General features: G+C 50.7%; 8 protein-coding genes across 8 annotated transcripts; 3 read left to right on the forward strand and 5 right to left on the reverse strand.

Moving 5' to 3' along the window:
- Positions 1-338: 338 nt before the first annotated feature.
- Positions 339-1,935, reverse strand: SDS3 (Sds3p; the record flags this gene model as incomplete). Its single annotated transcript, XM_076630343.1, has 4 exons — positions 339-970; positions 1,047-1,453; positions 1,650-1,833; positions 1,905-1,935. 4 exons carry the CDS (start codon positions 1,933-1,935, stop codon positions 339-341), a joined length of 1,254 nt encoding a protein of 417 aa, XP_076489735.1.
- A 196-nt stretch (positions 1,936-2,131) lies between these two features.
- Positions 2,132-3,172, reverse strand: JCM6883_005222 (pyridoxal phosphate homeostasis protein; the record flags this gene model as incomplete). Its single annotated transcript, XM_076630344.1, has 4 exons — positions 2,132-2,643; positions 2,714-2,780; positions 2,865-2,987; positions 3,059-3,172. The coding sequence occupies 4 exons, from the start codon at positions 3,170-3,172 to the stop codon at positions 2,132-2,134; spliced, it is 816 nt and encodes a 271-aa protein (XP_076489736.1).
- A 158-nt stretch (positions 3,173-3,330) lies between these two features.
- JCM6883_005223 (aminotransferase-like domain-containing protein) lies at positions 3,331-5,393 on the forward strand (the record flags this gene model as incomplete). The annotated part of the gene is made up of 10 exons (XM_076630345.1): positions 3,331-3,391; positions 3,479-3,591; positions 3,680-3,874; positions 3,960-4,018; positions 4,107-4,150; positions 4,236-4,344; positions 4,423-4,655; positions 4,741-4,825; positions 4,902-5,079; positions 5,160-5,393. The coding sequence occupies 10 exons, from the start codon at positions 3,331-3,333 to the stop codon at positions 5,391-5,393; spliced, it is 1,311 nt and encodes a 436-aa protein (XP_076489737.1).
- A 155-nt stretch (positions 5,394-5,548) lies between these two features.
- On the reverse strand, positions 5,549-6,669 carry HIS2 (histidinol-phosphatase; the record flags this gene model as incomplete). Its single annotated transcript, XM_076630346.1, has 3 exons — positions 5,549-5,809; positions 5,887-6,432; positions 6,511-6,669. 3 exons carry the CDS (start codon positions 6,667-6,669, stop codon positions 5,549-5,551), a joined length of 966 nt encoding a protein of 321 aa, XP_076489738.1.
- A 385-nt stretch (positions 6,670-7,054) lies between these two features.
- APN2 (DNA-(apurinic or apyrimidinic site) lyase APN2) lies at positions 7,055-9,517 on the forward strand (the record flags this gene model as incomplete). Its single annotated transcript, XM_076630347.1, has 10 exons — positions 7,055-7,078; positions 7,139-7,170; positions 7,241-7,308; positions 7,381-7,699; positions 7,762-7,885; positions 7,948-8,125; positions 8,187-8,211; positions 8,267-9,241; positions 9,306-9,382; positions 9,450-9,517. The coding sequence occupies 10 exons, from the start codon at positions 7,055-7,057 to the stop codon at positions 9,515-9,517; spliced, it is 1,890 nt and encodes a 629-aa protein (XP_076489739.1).
- A 384-nt stretch (positions 9,518-9,901) lies between these two features.
- Positions 9,902-11,088, reverse strand: RPC37 (DNA-directed RNA polymerase III subunit C37; the record flags this gene model as incomplete). The annotated part of the gene is made up of 3 exons (XM_076630348.1): positions 9,902-10,003; positions 10,075-10,388; positions 10,461-11,088. The coding sequence occupies 3 exons, from the start codon at positions 11,086-11,088 to the stop codon at positions 9,902-9,904; spliced, it is 1,044 nt and encodes a 347-aa protein (XP_076489740.1).
- Positions 11,089-11,344: 256 nt separating this feature from the next.
- On the forward strand, positions 11,345-12,442 carry JCM6883_005227 (J domain-containing protein; the record flags this gene model as incomplete). Its single annotated transcript, XM_076630349.1, has 3 exons — positions 11,345-11,375; positions 11,746-12,176; positions 12,251-12,442. The coding sequence occupies 3 exons, from the start codon at positions 11,345-11,347 to the stop codon at positions 12,440-12,442; spliced, it is 654 nt and encodes a 217-aa protein (XP_076489741.1).
- A 115-nt stretch (positions 12,443-12,557) lies between these two features.
- JCM6883_005228 (uncharacterized protein) lies at positions 12,558-16,253 on the reverse strand (the record flags this gene model as incomplete). The annotated part of the gene is made up of 14 exons (XM_076630350.1): positions 12,558-12,645; positions 12,711-12,850; positions 12,928-13,002; positions 13,073-13,149; positions 13,213-13,235; positions 13,299-13,510; positions 13,590-13,664; positions 13,759-13,946; positions 14,035-14,187; positions 14,467-14,872; positions 14,951-15,240; positions 15,385-15,468; positions 15,560-15,790; positions 15,878-16,253. The coding sequence occupies 14 exons, from the start codon at positions 16,251-16,253 to the stop codon at positions 12,558-12,560; spliced, it is 2,418 nt and encodes an 805-aa protein (XP_076489742.1).
- Between the last annotated feature and the right edge of the window lie 242 nt (positions 16,254-16,495).

Here is a 16,495-nt window from a genome sequence, read left to right on the forward strand (position 1 = left end):
CTGTGCGAGACTCTCGAGAGTAGTTCGTCTTACCGAATCAAGTTCAGTGAAGTTGGAGAACGAATCGAGTTTGTGCGAAGTTTTCAGAGCTCAGATCCGTTCGAACCTCTGTGCTGTAGCATGTCCCTTTGCGCTCTCTTCTCACGAACAACGCTGTCGAACTATACGCATGACTAGGCTCGTTGACGGGCTCGGCTGACGAGCTGCCTCGACGGGACAAGTTTTCGCGATCTGGACATCCCTCTTAAACGTGAATCGAAACGGGTGGAAGATGATGATAGCAACGATGGGGGAGAACGGACAAACGATAAACCTGTACACAACCGATACGGTTCGAACTACTCGTAATTCCTCCTCCTCGAACTCGCCGTCGCAACCCTCTGTCGTTTCCTCCTAACCTCCACCAAATCCCCCTCTACCTCTTCCCCTCTCAATGCCGAAAGTCCCGCAATACTCTTCCCAAACTGTGAATACGTCCCCGATTGTACCAAGTAATGAGTAGGAGGTAAACCCGGTTGAGTCCTTCCTCCAGATTTCCGTTTCGTCGTCGTTCCTCCACTTCCTCCGGCTCCTCCGATCAGTCCCAACAAGGTACCGCTGAGAAGAGAGGCGGTAGAGTTGATAGAAGAGAGATTGGTGGCGAGAGAAGAAGGGGGAACGACTCCGGAAGAACCGGGTAAAAGTGAAGAAGCGAGTCCGAACGGATCGGAAATCCCATTCAACCCGAGTAAAGATCCCAATGCAGAAGCATCGATCCCGTTGGATTCTCCTCCGTGACCGTTTGAGCCGTTCGTTCCACCGTTTGGACCCCCGTTCGTTCGACCGTTCGAGACGGATTCGGCTGGAGATGCGGCTCCATTCGAACCGGATCCTGGATTTGAAGGGAGATGAGGTCGTGATGTGTGGGATTTGCCCGAACCTCCTCTCATACGTCTGGTTCCATGAGCTCTTTGAGGATCCAAGAATGCATCTGGACCAAATTCCGAAAAGGTTTCAGTTTTCCCTCTTCTCTCGAAACCTGCAAGAGAGAGAGTGCGTGGACTGACCTAATGAAACGCCTTCCCCTTCTTTCTCCTCCATCAATTTCCTCCGTCTCTCCTCCACTCCCTCTAACAATCTCTCGACGACTCCCTTCGTAGCTCCTTCGTATTCATCCTCGATCCTCTCGACTTCGGCATCGTACAACCTCCTCGCACTTGCTACTTGATGCGTATGGAACAACCTAATCTCGAGTTGTCGGTTCGAACGTTGCATGCTCAACTCGTGTAAGCGGAACAGGAACGAAGGCGGGAATAAGTCGGGGAATAAAGGGTCCGTGTGGGAAATGGAAGGGGGGAGGGAGGAGACGGATGAGGAGGAACCGAGAGTGGAGGAGGAGGAGACGGGGAATACGGGAGGAGGGAGTAGGTCATCGGTCGTTCGGGCATAGATTTGGGATAATTCGTGATATACTCTGCGCGTCGAACCGAATTTCGATCTTCAGTGTCAGTTCATGATCTTCTGAGCCCTGTAAGAGTATCCAGCTGTCGATCTGGGCTATCCTTCAAGCGGGAGAGCTCGATAGAGATCGCTCAACCCTCCCGCCGATACTTGCCTCCCTTTCCTCGCCGAATCGTGACAGCAGCAGCGCATAGAGTGGATAGACTCACCGATCCCTTCTCGCAACGGTATCCTCATGCAATCTCTGTACCCGATCCGTCATTTCCCTCCTCCTCTTATCCCTCTTACTTTCCCCTCCTCCTCCCGTTCCACTAGACACTGTCGCTTGTTGTTGGTGCTGGTGTTGATGCTGATGTGATACAGCTGCTGCATGAGCTGCGTGCGCCGCGTACTCTACAGACGAAGAGAGATCAGCGAACAGACAGAGATGAGGAGGGAGAGAGGAGAGGGCATGGGGAACGGACGATCGTATTCTTCGGGATACATGGGTGACATAGGCTCAGAATGTCGGGTCCAGGGTTGCTGCATCTCGCCGCGTATATAGTTGTGCTGACGGAAGAGTCGGACCCTTCCTTTCTCTCACTAATGTTCGAGACGCATACACTCAACTCACTCTCACCGAAATCGAACTCTTCGCTGCTAAATTGGAACAACATGATGCAATAACAGTCCAAAAACGATGCTACGAAACCTACTTCTGTCTAGGTTCCCTCGCGCCAAAGATCGAACTCCCAACTCTGACATTCGTACTTCCCATTCGAATCGCAACTTCAAAATCGTTACTCATTCCCATACTCAACTCGAATTCCTCCTCTTCTCCCAACTCCTTGACCCCTTCTTCCTTCAGTCGTTTCACTAGTTCGGACCGAGTAGAGAGTAGAGTCGAGAAATCTGGATTCTCTGCCGCAGAATCCGAATGACTATGATCCCATGATCCAATCGTCATTAATCCTTTCAACTTCAAGGTCTCTTTACATTCCTTCATGATATGTTTCGCGACGTCGAGTACCTCGCTGGAGGAAGAGTCCGAAGAGGAGGAGAGAGGTGAAAGTCCGGACTTTGAAGATTCTCCCGAAGTGTTGATTTGGAGGAATACGTTCAGAGGTTTCGAACGAGGAGGGGAGAGGGAAGAGACGGTAGAGTGTAGGTGATTCGCGGACTTGATGGAGGTGAGGGTTTCGATTGCGTAGAGGTTCGGGATCGCTAAATCAGAGAATCTTTTCGTCAGATCTCGAGGGAGGAAGCAGGGACGGAGAAGGGAGGGAGGACGTACAGGCTAGCATCTTGCATTTATTCGATTGTAGAGTTCCAATATAATGCCATTCAATATCGTCTGGTAACTATTTCGAGTGAAAAGAACGTAGTAAGTGGAGCTATTTCGAGAGAAGAACGAGGAATAGAAGAAACGGGAGTGAATGGCTCACCTCTTTCGCTTTCGCCTCTAGTTCTTGTGGATAGTTTTCTCCGAAATGTCGAACTCCATGGTCGTACAATGCGAGGATATCAGACGAAGGTTTCAGTTTCGAAACTGCTACCAATCGAGGTGACTTTTCACCGCGCCATCAACCAGAGTTCCCGTCAGCCCAGATCATCGACAGAGTGTAGAGAGATCACTCACCGATGCAGTAGTCGAAGTTCTCGTCTGGACAGTTTCTTGCAATCGTTGATTGATGCGTTCATAATTCTTGATCAATTCCTCTTTCCTCTCCTCACTAGCTCGTTCGATCGGCATGGAATTCAGAGCGGTCGTCTTGGTAGATCGAGAGGTTCGAGTAGAGGTAGCTAGGGATCGAGAGATTTGCTGCTGAAGTCGCATGAAACGGTCGAAAGGAGAGATCGAGAACGGTTGATTCTCTTCTCCGTACTCCTCCTCGACTCGGATCGATCACAATGACAGTAGATTGGGATTACTTCATCAGTGACTCTGGGAAACGATGGCAACCCTCCGCCAGTACGTCTCCCTTCTCTCTCCCCTCTCTCCTCATCTTCGGGAAATGACTCAACGACTCACTAACAATCCCTTGCGACGATGATCCAGTTCGTGGCTTGTTCCCACTCGAGAAGTTACCAGGAACGGTTTCCCTCCTCGCTGGTAAACCAAACGCCGAAACTTTCCCCTTTTCCTCGATTACAGTCTCTCTCAAACCTCTCGTGCGTCTCTCTCTATGCCCACCCGTACCTCTGTGTCCCCTGTTCTCTTCGCTGAACCTAGAAGAGAGGACGTTCACGTTCGGGTTAGATTCCGGGAGATGAACCCGAACAACTCGTAGTCGAATCCGATGCTCTCACAGAAGGACTCCAATACGGACCTACGGCCGGTCTTGCGGGAGTCGTTAAATGGTTGGAGAACTTGCAGGAAACGAGACATAAGAGAGTCAAGGATGGGAGTTGGAAAGTGAGCGTCGGGTCGGGAAGTCAGGATCTGATTAACAAGGTGAGTGAGAGCTTCGAGACGCGGTCGAGCTGAGCTACGAGAGAAGGATGGGAGGAGAGAGCTAATGGGGTGAGGATGCGAGTAGGCTTTCTGTTCGCTCGTCAACCCGGGAGACTCGATCCTGCTTGAAACGCCGGTTTATCCGTAAGTTTTTCATTCGCACTCACGGCTCGACTTGAGCTGCCCGCTCTCGAGCTCAAGCTGACGTGAACCGATTGGATGAACTTTACAGGGGTACTCTCGGTCTACTGAAACAACACGACGTCAACCTGATGGGTGAGCTCTCACGCTATCACTCGTATCCTTCACTCGGAACCAAACGCTAAAGAAGCTCAATCTCTGCCTTTCCCTTCGTCCTCAGAGATCCCCGTCGATGATGCCGGACTTCGACCTGATCTTCTCGAAGACACTCTCGCAAACTGGTCCACCAAGTACCCTGGTAAACGATTCCCCAAGCTCCTCTATACCATGTTCGTCCTCTCTCCCTTCCTAGCAGCTCCTTTCACCCTACTGACCACGATCACTTCCCAACTCGAACGCACATGCAGTCCTACCGGCTCCAACCCCACCGGTTGTTCCTCCCCCCTCGAACGACGTAAAAAGATCCTAGCGCTCGTTCGACAATACAACCTCCTCCTACTCGAAGATGACGCATATCACTACCTCTCTTTCGACCCCGATAACATTACACCGACGTATTTCGAGCTGGAGGCGACGGAGGGTGATGGGGAAACGGGAAGGGTTGTTAGGTTTGATTCGTTCTCGAAGATTCTGAGTTCGGGTGAGCTCTCATTTCGCTCTTCAACTCAACGACCCAGACTTCGAAGCTGAACAGGACTATAATACTCGCTTCGCTCGCTGAACAGGTATGAGGTTAGGATTCTTAACTGCCGCGAAACCTCTCGTCGATATTGTCGACTTGAACACCTCTAACACGAACCTCCAACCCTCGTACGCTACGTCTCCTCCTCTCTACCTCTCTCCCTCTCTACTCATCCCTAACTTGACGTTCTCGCTGTTCGAGCAGTTCAACCACTCAAGCGATCGTTCTCGTCCTCCTCAACAAATGGGGACTCGACGGATTCTTCGCCCACACCCGTCGAGTCGCAGCATTCTACAAATCAAAACGAGACATGTTTGAAGCGATCGCGCATAAACACTTGGACGGATTAGCGACTTGGGTCACTCCCGATTCGGGGATGTTCGTGCGTTTCTCCCCTCTTCCCCTCTCCCTCTCTCTCCCTCTGTCGTCACTGAACTCTCTCGAGCTTGAACGCGAGGGTAGTTGTTCCTCAACCTCAACTTGACGAAAGATGGTTCACCCGGAGATTCCTCCGAGTTAATCTCGACGACCGCAGTTCAAAAAGGAGTCCTAGCAGTTCCCGGTGTAGGGTTCTTACCGAATGGAGGGAAATCGAGTTGTGTTAGGGTTAGTTTCTCCCTTGCGACAGAGGAGGATGCGGAATTGGCGTTTGCGAGGTTGAGGGAATGTATTTTGGAGGCGAGGGGTGAACTCTAGAGCGACAAGCGACGCGGCGACTATGGAGAGTGCGAAGGTAGGTACGAGCACGAGGGTAGATTGACTTATCTAGGAGTGCTGCTATTGAAAAAGTTACAAAGTTTCTATTCGCTCAAGCTCTCGCACAAAGAGCTATCCGTTTCTCTTCTTCCTCGCTACTCCTTCTGTCGTTCCTCAAACAATCTCGGCCATTCATCCTCCCAAGGTCGTCCCTCAACTCTAACCGCTTTCGTCCCCCTCCTGAACTCTGCTTCTCCTCCCCCCGATCCACGTTCTCCCGTCGGGACGAGTTTCCATAACTCTTTCACTTGACGATCCCTGAGGTAGGCGTAGGCTTTATCGTAGTGAAGTCCTACGGCTTGAGGTCCGTGAGAGTCGTCCGATAGAGTGAAACGGCCTCCTTTTGCGAGAATCGCCTATCGCGCCCCAAGCGAATCTCGTCTCAGCTTCTTGTCCACGAAGACGAATCTCAGAGTCACGCGAGTGGACTCACATCGAAGACCTCGACTCCAGGATACCCCGTCTCCCATCCTTTCCTAAACGCCGACGCGTTCAACTCAAACAACGCTCCATAACTCACCGCCAGTTCGATATTCCTCTCCACCTTCTTCCACACCTCCGGAAACTCTCTAAAATCTTTCTCAGGGTAGTAGAGTCGACACAAATCGAAATGACCGATAACTTCCGGTCGAAGTCGATAAATGAGTTCGAATTGATTATCGAAGTATTTACAGAACAATCGAGAGAATCGATCATGTTCGTTCGATCCAGATTGGAGGGAAAGGACCTCGTCGAATCGGGGTTGGTCGAAATCGATAGGGAGAGAGTCGCAGTGATGAACACTACCGACTATGTAATCGAGTGAAGAGGAAGAGGTTTCGAGTAATTGTTCGAGTTTTGTGAGGCCGGACGCATCGATGTATTCCGTTTCGAGTCCAACGAGGAGGGAGATCTGGTTGGAGTAGAGGGATTTGAGTCGGTTCGCTTCGACGAGGTAGCGGGAGAAAGTCGAGGAGAGATCTTGAGGAGTGAGATGAGCCTAGCGCGAGAAAGTGTCTTTCTCATCAGCTTTTTCGGGTCGGGTATTCGAGGTAGAAGTAAACGGAAAGGAGCGCACTTCTTCAGGGTACAGATGTTCAACCTTGTATCGAGGAACATGTTCCGATAATCCAAACGTCGTAAAACCTTGTCGAATCGCCTCTTCGACAACTTCTACGAGGGATCCTTTCGCGTGGAGACAGAACTCGCCGGAATGAGAATGGTGGGATATCGTCATCGTGGCCGTACTGGGGCTATGGAAGGAGGAGAGAGAGGGGAACCGAGAAGATGAGAGGAATCAGTGAAGGAAAGGTGAGGGAGAGTGCGCGTGTTAGCAGAGCTTCTTCAAAGAGCTCGAGAGTGCTGGGAGACTCACGATTGAGTCAACAAAGTCGGGAAGAGTGAGTCGTTGAGGTTCGAAAGATGTTCGATGATGCTTTCGCTCGTTCACCTCGATCAGCTCTCGACAACACCACCTAGATCTCACGAGACTACAAGAGATCGAAGCTCAGACTCTGACAATATACCTGAGTGTTCGTTCAAGCCGCCGTCGACCTTTCTTCCCCGCTACACGCCATAAAGAGATCAAGCTCATCAGAGCACGGTAGAACGCTCCGGGGACGATGAGGATCGTCACTTGGAATGTCGTGAGTACTCTCTACCATCGCGCATAGTTCCTGTCGGCTCATGCGGCTCTCTGTCGACAGAATGGCATTAAAACGCTTCTCCAGTATCATCCGTTAGTCTTTCTGTCCTCTGTTCGTACAAGGGGTCGCCCTGACGTTATGAAGGATGCGTGTGAGAAACAGCTGGAACAAGAAGAAAACGTATGAAGGAATCATTGAAGATTTAGGTGGCGATATCACTTGCATTCAAGGTACATCTCTGTTCCTCGCGTAGCAGTCTCTCACTCTGTGGCAGCCTTCTAACGTGGTGCCGAACGATGTAGAAACGAAGATCACTCGAGCCCAAATGGAGAAAGGCATGGCGATTATGGAAAATTACGATTCCTTTTTCTCTTTCTACCGCAAAACCGTTCGAGGAATTCACGGAACCGCGATCTTTACGAAACGAGATGTTGTCGTTCCCGTCAAAGCGGAGGAAGGGATCGGATCGGCGTTGTTACCGGCGACGTTGACGGAGAAAGAGAGGATTGGAGGGTATCCGTTGAGCTCAGAGGTCGATTTGGATTATGGGAAGATGAAGGAATTGGATGCGGAAGGGAGGACGACGATTATTGATACGGGGATGTTTGTCTTGATCAATCTGTAAGGTCTCCTCGTCTTGAGGTATCCTGTCTGAGGAAGAGCTGACGATTCATTTATGACAGATATTGCCCGAATGAAACGAACGATCAACGACTCGTCTTTAAGAACGAATTCAATTCGATGGTAGATCGTCGAGTTCGCAACTTGATTCGTGAAGGTCGAGAAGTCATTGTTCTCGGAGATCTCGTACGTCTCTTCCCTTCCTCACGCCCGGTTACATCTTCTCTGAGCACCCTGTCGAATTGTAGAACATCTGCGCCTCCGATTTGGACACTGCCGAACCGTCTCAGCGCGCTCAGAACCAAGGACTCGAACAGTTCACGGATCATCCTCCTAGAAAATGGTTGAAAGAGTTCACGGGACCTGATGGTCCGATGGTCGATACGACTCGTGCGCAGTTCCCGGATAGGAAAGGGATGTTCACTTGTAGGTCGCCGTGATACTGCCGAGAAGGGATGAAAAGGCTGACGATTTCTCTCTCATTCAGGTTGGAATACGAAGATTGACGCAAGGTGAGCCCAATCACTCACACTTGCGAGAAAGTGACTCTGATGATGGCGTTCACAGACCCTCGAACTACGGTACTCGTCTCGACTACATTCTCGTCACTCGCGGACTTCTCCCCTGGATCAAATCCGCCGACATCCAACGCGACATTGTCGGATCCGATCACTGTCCCGTCTTTCTCGACTTCCACGACTCGATCAAAGTACCGGGAAGAGGAACCGTTTACCTCAAGAACGAACTGAACCCACAACGAAAACCCGGAGATGCGATTCCGGAACCTCCTGCGTTCGCTTGCAAATTCTACGACGAGTATTCCGGGAAACAGAAAACTCTCGCGAGCTTCTTTGGGAGAGGAGCGATGCCCAAAGCCCCCGCCTCATCGACTTCGAATGGAGCTTCTCCTTCTCCTCAACCGGTCGCTTCAACTTCTAAACTTCCTCCTTCCTCCTCAGTCCCACCTCCTTCTTCGAGCAAAGAACCCGCTACTGAGAAAGTTAAGAAGTCTCAATCGCAAGAACCTGAAACGAAGAAGAACGGAAAAGGAAAAGCGAAAGAAGTCGAGAAACCTGCGCCTCCGGTCGTAAAGAAGAAAGGTCAACAATCTCTCAATAGTTTCTTCCTGCCTCCTCCCGAACCCGAACCTACTACGAAGAAACGTAAGAAATCGTCTACTCCTTCCTCTTCGACGACAACCGTGGATTCGAAGAAGAAGAAAAAGAAAGTTACACCAGAACCTCCTCCTCGTCCTAGTCCTTCCCCTTCTCCTTCCACCTACGAACAACCTGGGAACGATGAAGACGACGACGACATGATCATCATGGACGATCCGACCGCTTCCGCAACCCTCTCTTCTCAACCTTCCACCTCGCAAGCTCAAGCTGTCGCTGAAGTCAATGCTCAAGCCGCTTCAGTCTGGCAGAACGTGTTCGCTCCGAAAGCTGCTCCCCTTTGTCAAGGTCATCAAGAACCGACGAAGATGTGGACGGTGAATAAACCGGGGATCAACAAAGGGAGGAAGTTCTACCTTTGCGCTAGGTCAGTCTCTGCTCTCTCCTGCGATCGTTAATTCAGTGAGCTGATGAGTCGGCGACGCGGACAGACCGGTTGGACCTGGATATGATAAAGGACAAGCGAAAATCAATGTCAATCCAGAATATCGTTGTGATCATTTCGAATGTGAGTTCTCGCTTTCCTCCCCACCCCTTCTCTTTGACCTGACCATGTTCTACGCTCGACGTCGTAGGGGCAACGAAAGTCCTTCGTCCGGCTGGAATGGTCGAAAACATGAACTCGAAGAAGTCTCCGAAATAACCATCTCGCTTGATCCACGCACTCTTTTCCTCATTCTGTCTTTCGTATGTTTCCTCTTCTCGGTTGTTGTGCCTTTTCCTCGTCTTTGGTTACTCTGTTACCCCGTTCGATTCTCGGATCATTCAGTTCGCTATTCTCGGCTCCTCCTTGTCTGCGCTTTCCACACCTTTCACGCACTGTTACTTCTACTTCCCAAGTCTTGCTTGTTTGCAATTCTCCTTGCGTGTTCGATCTCTCATCGACAGCAATCCCTCTCAACAGTCTCTCAGAAATCCAGTGATCAGCTCGGAGAGGTTCTTGTCCGGTCAGAGTACGTCAAGGCGTAGAACGAGGTAATGCGATTGCAAGCTGAGAACGAGTCGAGAGGGTGGGGACAAGAGAGATCTAGGAATAGAGGTATTCCTTCGGTTTCGTCGTACTCGTCAATTTCTTGACTCCCTTTTTGGTAACAAACATTTGATTCAACGCCTTGTGTGCCGCATCCGTCTGATAACACGCTCACGCCGTATCAGCGCAATTCACACTAAATCGATAGAGAGAGAGTGAAGTGGACTCACATTCGCATGGAAATGTTTAATCGGTTTCCAATCCTCTGCTTCTTCCGCCCTCAACGGAGCGAACAACCCAGCTCCCGCACGCCCGTTCCCACCTCCAAGAGGACCTTTCGGTTGTTCCCCAGTTTTGATCGATACTTGAACGGCTTTCGCTTCTTCTTTCTTGAGTTCGGTATCAGAGATCTCTTCGTCTGAAACGTCGTCGTTACGAGCTGCTTCACGTTTAGCTCGTCGCTCGATCGCGAGGAGGTTGTCGAGATAGGTGAGGGAGGGTCGGAGTTGGAACGTCTGAGTAACTGGGTTCAAATGAAGTGCGTCTGCGAAAAAAGAAAACCGAGAAAAACTGTCAGCCAACGGGCAAAAGTTCGAGAATGAGACGAGTGACTGACTATCTTTAATGACTCCAACTAGATAACTCGTCACTTCGGGAACTTCGGTCGAAGCATAGACCATTTTATCCAATCTCCTCTGTTCTTTCTCTTCCCTCCATCTCCTCTCCTCCTCCTCATCCCCTTCGTTCCTCTTCTTCCTCCTCCCTTTCTTCTCCTGTTCCTTCTCCCTCTGTCTATCCCTCTCCTCAATAACCCCCTGTGCGAAATGTTTCGCCTGTTCCTCGTTCCATCTCGATTGGTTCATTTCCATAGGGAGAGTCAATTCTAAATGTTGACTGTTCGCTTTATATTTCACGGCGAGTTTCCCTTGAGATGGGCCGGTAGAATTCTCTTCGTCTCGAGGTCTCATCGGGGCAGGGATCAAAGGGTGAGCCGTATGAGGTTGAGGAGGTCGATCTGGGTATTGCAGGAGAGTGAGCGACGAGAGGAATTGGGGAGTGTAGTATACGTCGAGTTCTTTCTCGATGGGGTCGTCGTCGTCCGAGGTAGAAGAAGGGTCGACGGCTTCATCTTCAGATGAGGAAGAAGAGGACGAGGAAGAAAGGTCGGATTCGATCGCGCGTTGTTTGCCTTTACGGTCCTTCTTAGAACTAGGTCGTTTGGGTGAAGTGTCGGATCCTGCCATACCGTGCAGTGAGCGGAGCGAGTGAGAGAGAGAAAGGATTTGTCGACCAACAATTTTCGAGTTTTTGTGTCAAAGAGAGATGCTCCCAACGATTTCTTAAGCTGCTCTTACCTACACGAACCGCTTTATTAGGCTACTACCCTTACATCTGATCCGAACAATGTTTTTCATCAGAGAGAGACTCTGTGACGTACCGTGAGCGATTCGTTCTCTCTTCCGCTTCCACCGCCTCTCAACTACTTCGAATCGACCCAGCATGAGCTTCCCAGACTACTACGAGATCCTAGGTCAGTCTGACGGCAGTCGTACCCCCTCTCTTCTCCTTCCCCTTCTGCCCCACTTCTCGCTCTCTTCGACCTCTGAATGGACTCGTGTCCAGCACTTTTGGCCCAGTGGAAGGGTGGAGCATGGTCTCTACAGCTGCCTGATCGAAGGGAAAGTGCTTCGACCTCAATCGAGGTGAAAACGGAGGAAGATGAGACTCTCCATTCTCACGGGACTCTCTCCTCGCTCGAATGGAGCATTATAGGTGCAGCAACCCGTTAGAGGTGAAGTGAAGTAGCTCGAGGGCACTAAGGGGTCTTCCATCCCCTCGCAGCAGCTCCACCTTCTCGAAATCTTCGCTGACTTCCATTTCCCTTTCCCTCCCTACTCTAGGTATTCCCCTGTCCTCCACTCCAGATCAAATCAAAACGGCCTACAGACGAGCCTCCCTCCGTACTCATCCTGATCGAATCCCTCCCGGCCCCGCGAACGATCAACGACGGAAAACGGCAACGAGTGAATTTCAAGCGGTCGCGGATGCTTATTATACTCTTTCGGATCCATCTCGTCGAAAATCTTATGATCAATTACGATCATCCCAATCGAGTCGGGGCAGTACGACGAGTGGTGGAATGCCCGGTGGTGGAGGGTCTTGGTGGGGAAACTTCGGAGGCCAGGAGGAAGAAGAGGAATTCGAGAACGAACAACCGGACGCCGAGCACGTGTTCGCGGATACGTTTGAGGATTTGTTGAGACCTGAAGTACATAGGATCGTTCCTTTATGGACTTGGACTGGAGCGGCTGCTGGTGCTGCTCTCGGATTCGTTAGTTCCCTTTCTTTTTCTCTCTCTCTCTCTCTTAGCAATCATTGTGATTGACGGTAAAGCGATATCGGTAGATCGTGGGTAATATCGCAGGAGCAACTATCGGAGCATTCGGAGGATCAAGATTAGGAGCAATTCGAGACGCGAAAGGAAAAGCGGTTTATCAAGTCTTCACTTCGCTCGAGTCGAGTCAGAAAGCTCAGATCTTGCAGGCGTTGGCGGCGAAAGTGTTTGGGATGTCAGGGATTGCGGACAACTTCAAGTAGGAAGATGCACGCGGATGAGAGGGGAGGTTTCGTCGGGTTTTGAACTTAGTTTTGTATAACTATTTAAGGATACGTTTCATGTTCGGGTTGGAATACATAAATCACTACATGATCTCTACAGTTCCTCAGGCTTCTTCGGTCTAGGTCTAGGTCTAGGAATACTTTGTCCACCTCCGAGCATCTCATTAGTCGCATCTAAATAACTGTGACGGTTCCGACTATGTAAGTTCACGAGCACTGTGAGATTCAATGAAACGGATCTCCTCACTTGACGGCCTTGACAACGACCGGAATCATTCCCCCTGGCGGTACTGACACTTTCGGATGATTAACGACTCGTAAGAAGGAGGAAATGACTCCTCCGTGAGCTGTGATCGAAATGTATTGCGAAGGATCCGTCGCGAAGATCTACGAATCGTCGATGAGGGAAAGTCAGTGCTGGTGCCTGGTGCAGGGGGAAAACAGAAGTAGAGAGAGGAGTTTACTCGGTTAAGGAGTTGTTGGATTCGCAAAGCTTGTTGTTGAGACGATTCTTGAAAGTCGGGACTCCATAGTTGATCCTACATCTCTTTGATCCCCAGGATCAACACACATGGTCAAGTTGCGACTGTTGGGAAGAAAGAGACGCACGAGCTCAGAGAACGGAATCTCGAATTCAAAAGTCGGGAATCGTTTTGCGAGTTCACTCTTTCGACTTCTCTGGTCGCCTGGCGTTTTTGAGAAATCTTATCAGCCCTGAGAAGCTGGGAATAGGAAGCCTCAAAACGCACAAGTATGGACTCCGATCATCTCCCTGGTGAGAACGCAAGTCTTTTCAGGTCTCGAAAGCTCGTTTCGAGTCGAGTCGAGGACTTACCTGAAGTGCTCGACGAACAACGGTGTCACATCCCCATTCTCGATCAACAGATTCTTCCACGTAATCTCGAGCGTCGAAGCCGCACGCGTTAAAGGACTCGAGTAAAGCTTTGACGGTAGCGGTACACCCGCTTGTATCTGTTTCTTCCATGCTGCGTTCATCCTCTGCGCTTGTTCTTTACCGAGAGGAGTGAGGTCAGGGTCTGGACCCCACTGCGAGAGACGGAGGCGAGCGACAGAGCTCAAACATCAACTTTACTTTCAGATGTCAAGGGACAGAGATGGTACTGACCGTCATGTTTCCGTCCCCGTACTCCATACTCCAATAGTTGTTCCATGCTTCAGTCCCATACTTTGCTTCCGCAACCTGTGAGCAAAAGGTCACGAAGAAACGAAAACCCATCGCCCCAACTCAGCGATGCTCGGGGCAACTTTTCTCGTTCTTGCGTGACCAGACTCACGTTATGCCATCCCTGACCATGTCTCGCGACCCAAAACACCTTGTAACTCGTATGTTCGTCGCTCTCTTCATTCAACCGATCAACCTCCGTCTGGAACCGACTCCATCGTTCTTTACTCGTATCGATTAGACCGAACGAGTGCGGAAGGGGGTCAGAGCCGTTGTAAGTGGGAGAGGATTGATGGAAGACTGGTAGAGGCGGGACGAAGTGGGGAAGAAGGAGGAGGAGGAGGTCAGAAAGAAAGAGAGGAGGACACGTGATGGAGAGGTAGCTTACAGCCGTCGACGATGGTATAGTTCGTAGGCGTGATTGTCCGAGTGAGAGGACCTTGTCGCATCGTGTTGAAGGGGAGTTGAGATGTAGGAGAACTTGAAGCGGAGACGACGAGAGAGGTACCGAGCAACAGCCAAGTAAGCATAATGCCGAGGTCTGAGAGAAGGGACGTCAAGTCGAGTCGAGATTGAAGAGGCGAAAGTGAAGAAGAGAGAGAAACGTTCGCGCTTTGATTTCGCAACGAGCTGACTCGCGATATTTGCTGTTCTCCGATGATAGCGAGACGATACGATAGTGCTCGTAATATGATATGAATAACAGGAGAGAAGAACAGATGCAAACCGAGCTACAACAGAACTATTACTTTTTTCTATCTCTCTATATCTACCCCTCTCGCCGCCGCTATTCCCGACCCCGATCTCTCCCTCCCCGTACTCCGTCTCTGTTCCTCCCCGAATTCCTCCTCATCACTTTCAGCGTCCGACCCAATGACTCCTCTTTCAGCTTTCGCTTCCGCTGATTCTTCAACCGGACTTTGTGGTGCTTGTTTCGCTAACGCTACTCGAAGCGCTCCACCGACGATAATGACGGCTCCGAGAATCGACCATGCGTCGGGGAGGGTCTTGAACCAGAGTCGTTCGAGAATCATCGCGAAGATGAGATGTGTGTAGATGGCGAGACTTCCACGTCCTGCTCGTTCGCGTTGAAGACCCGTCGTGAGGAGAACTTGCGCTATGAAGCCGAAAACGCCGATCGGGACGAGGAGGATAAAGAATCGTTTGGTGAGGTAGAGGACAGGAGGAGAGTCGAAAACGAGGGGATAGATACATGATACGATGACCTGTTTGCGCATCGCAGGCAAGCACAGACTGACTCAATCCCTGATATCAGAACGGGAGAGCGAAAGAGAGGGTTTTACCGAATAAGACGAGAAATACAGAATTGAATGAGTCGCGCTCGCACGTTTCCCGATCAAGCGAATGATTAAATAAGCTCCGGCCGCTCCACAAACCCCGACAAGGGCGACGAGTACCGCCAAAGCACATTGTCCGGGAGTGACCGTATCGAGTGGATCATCCGGGTTCTGAGCTGGGTTTCCGAAGAGGAAAGAGGGTTTCGCAATGAAGACGACTCCGATGAGGGAGGTGAAACCGACGGTTGCTTCGAGGCGAGTGTAGGGTTCTTTCAGGAGGAGGAAGGCGAATAGACCTGGTCGAAAGCGAAAGGCGTCAGCGATTGTTCGGGTTTGCGTGGGACCATTCTCAGGGTCAATCGAGCTCCCCATCCAGCCCATGAGATCGCCTTGATCGTTCCCCCTAGTGTGATTCGTTACATAAATGAATAGCGACTTACCAACGAGAACCGGCGAGAGGAAACCTATCGTCGTCGCATCTGAGAGTGAGAGGTACTGTAGAACGTAGTAGACCGGGAACAAGCCTATATTACAAGTGAAGGCAGAACGGATTCAGTTGACTCGGATGTAAGTATCGCTCATGAGTGAGTCGCTCGAGAGGAAGAATCGACTGACCGAAAAAACCAACGATTCCCCGGATGCACAACAACCCTCGTACTCCCGGTGGTCCGAGCAAAGGATTCGGATCACCGCTCCACTTCAACCACAAGACGCAGAAGAACGCAGTCACTCCCATTCGAACGAGAATAAGTTCCCAAATGGGTACTTGAATCTCGCTAACGAGGATCTTGACGCAGAGGTTCATGACGGCGAAGAACATTTGGGCGGTTGCGATACATAGGAGCCCTATCGAGAGAGAGGAGAGGTCAATCGGCCTAATGGAGCAGCGTTTCGGACGCAGTGAGGGAAAAACCTATGAGAGAAGAGACTCACCACTATTGCGCTCTGCGAACGCTTTGATACTCGCTAGTGGTCCAATCGCCGTCTCGTTATCTTCCCTATACTCCCTCAATCGTCTCTGTCTTTGCCTAGTCCGTGGAGAGGGTGGAGTTTCGAAACTTCCGCTCAGCAGAGCCGCCGAAGACCCTTCCCTTCGATGAGACCCTTTCGTAATCGTCGGTTGAGCTGCCGTAACTAGTTCCTCATCTTCTGAATCGTAGTGTTCTGTTGTTGGCCCGGTTGCCGAGAGTTCCGATGAAGGTTCAAGTGGAGAAAAGTTTGAAGAGGATTCGGCTTGTCGGGAAGGATGTAGGGGACTGTCGGGAGCTTTGGACCGTCCTAGACTCCGAGGCGTGCTCGGCTCCGACATGCGAGATTGATGAGAAGAAAAGAGAGTCAATTCGGCTGTTTCAAATCGCGAAGGGCGAAACTTCGTAACACGCGGTCGAGCAAAGGTTCTTTGACTCTTTCGAGGCTGAAAGACTCGATTGCTACGAGAGAAGGCAAGCGTTCGGGGCAGAGAGAGCAGTTCCAAGGTGGTCAAAGCGAAACGCAAAACTTCGCAATCAAACTGTTAGATCTGGTCTAACAACATAATGAATTAGGCTTTGG

This window comes from Sporobolomyces salmoneus (genome assembly GCF_050403485.1).
Source record: "Sporobolomyces salmoneus JCM6883 DNA, S_salmoneus_JCM6883_v1_ctg9, whole genome shotgun sequence".
Classification (NCBI taxonomy): Eukaryota; Fungi; Basidiomycota; class Microbotryomycetes; order Sporidiobolales; family Sporidiobolaceae; genus Sporobolomyces; species Sporobolomyces salmoneus.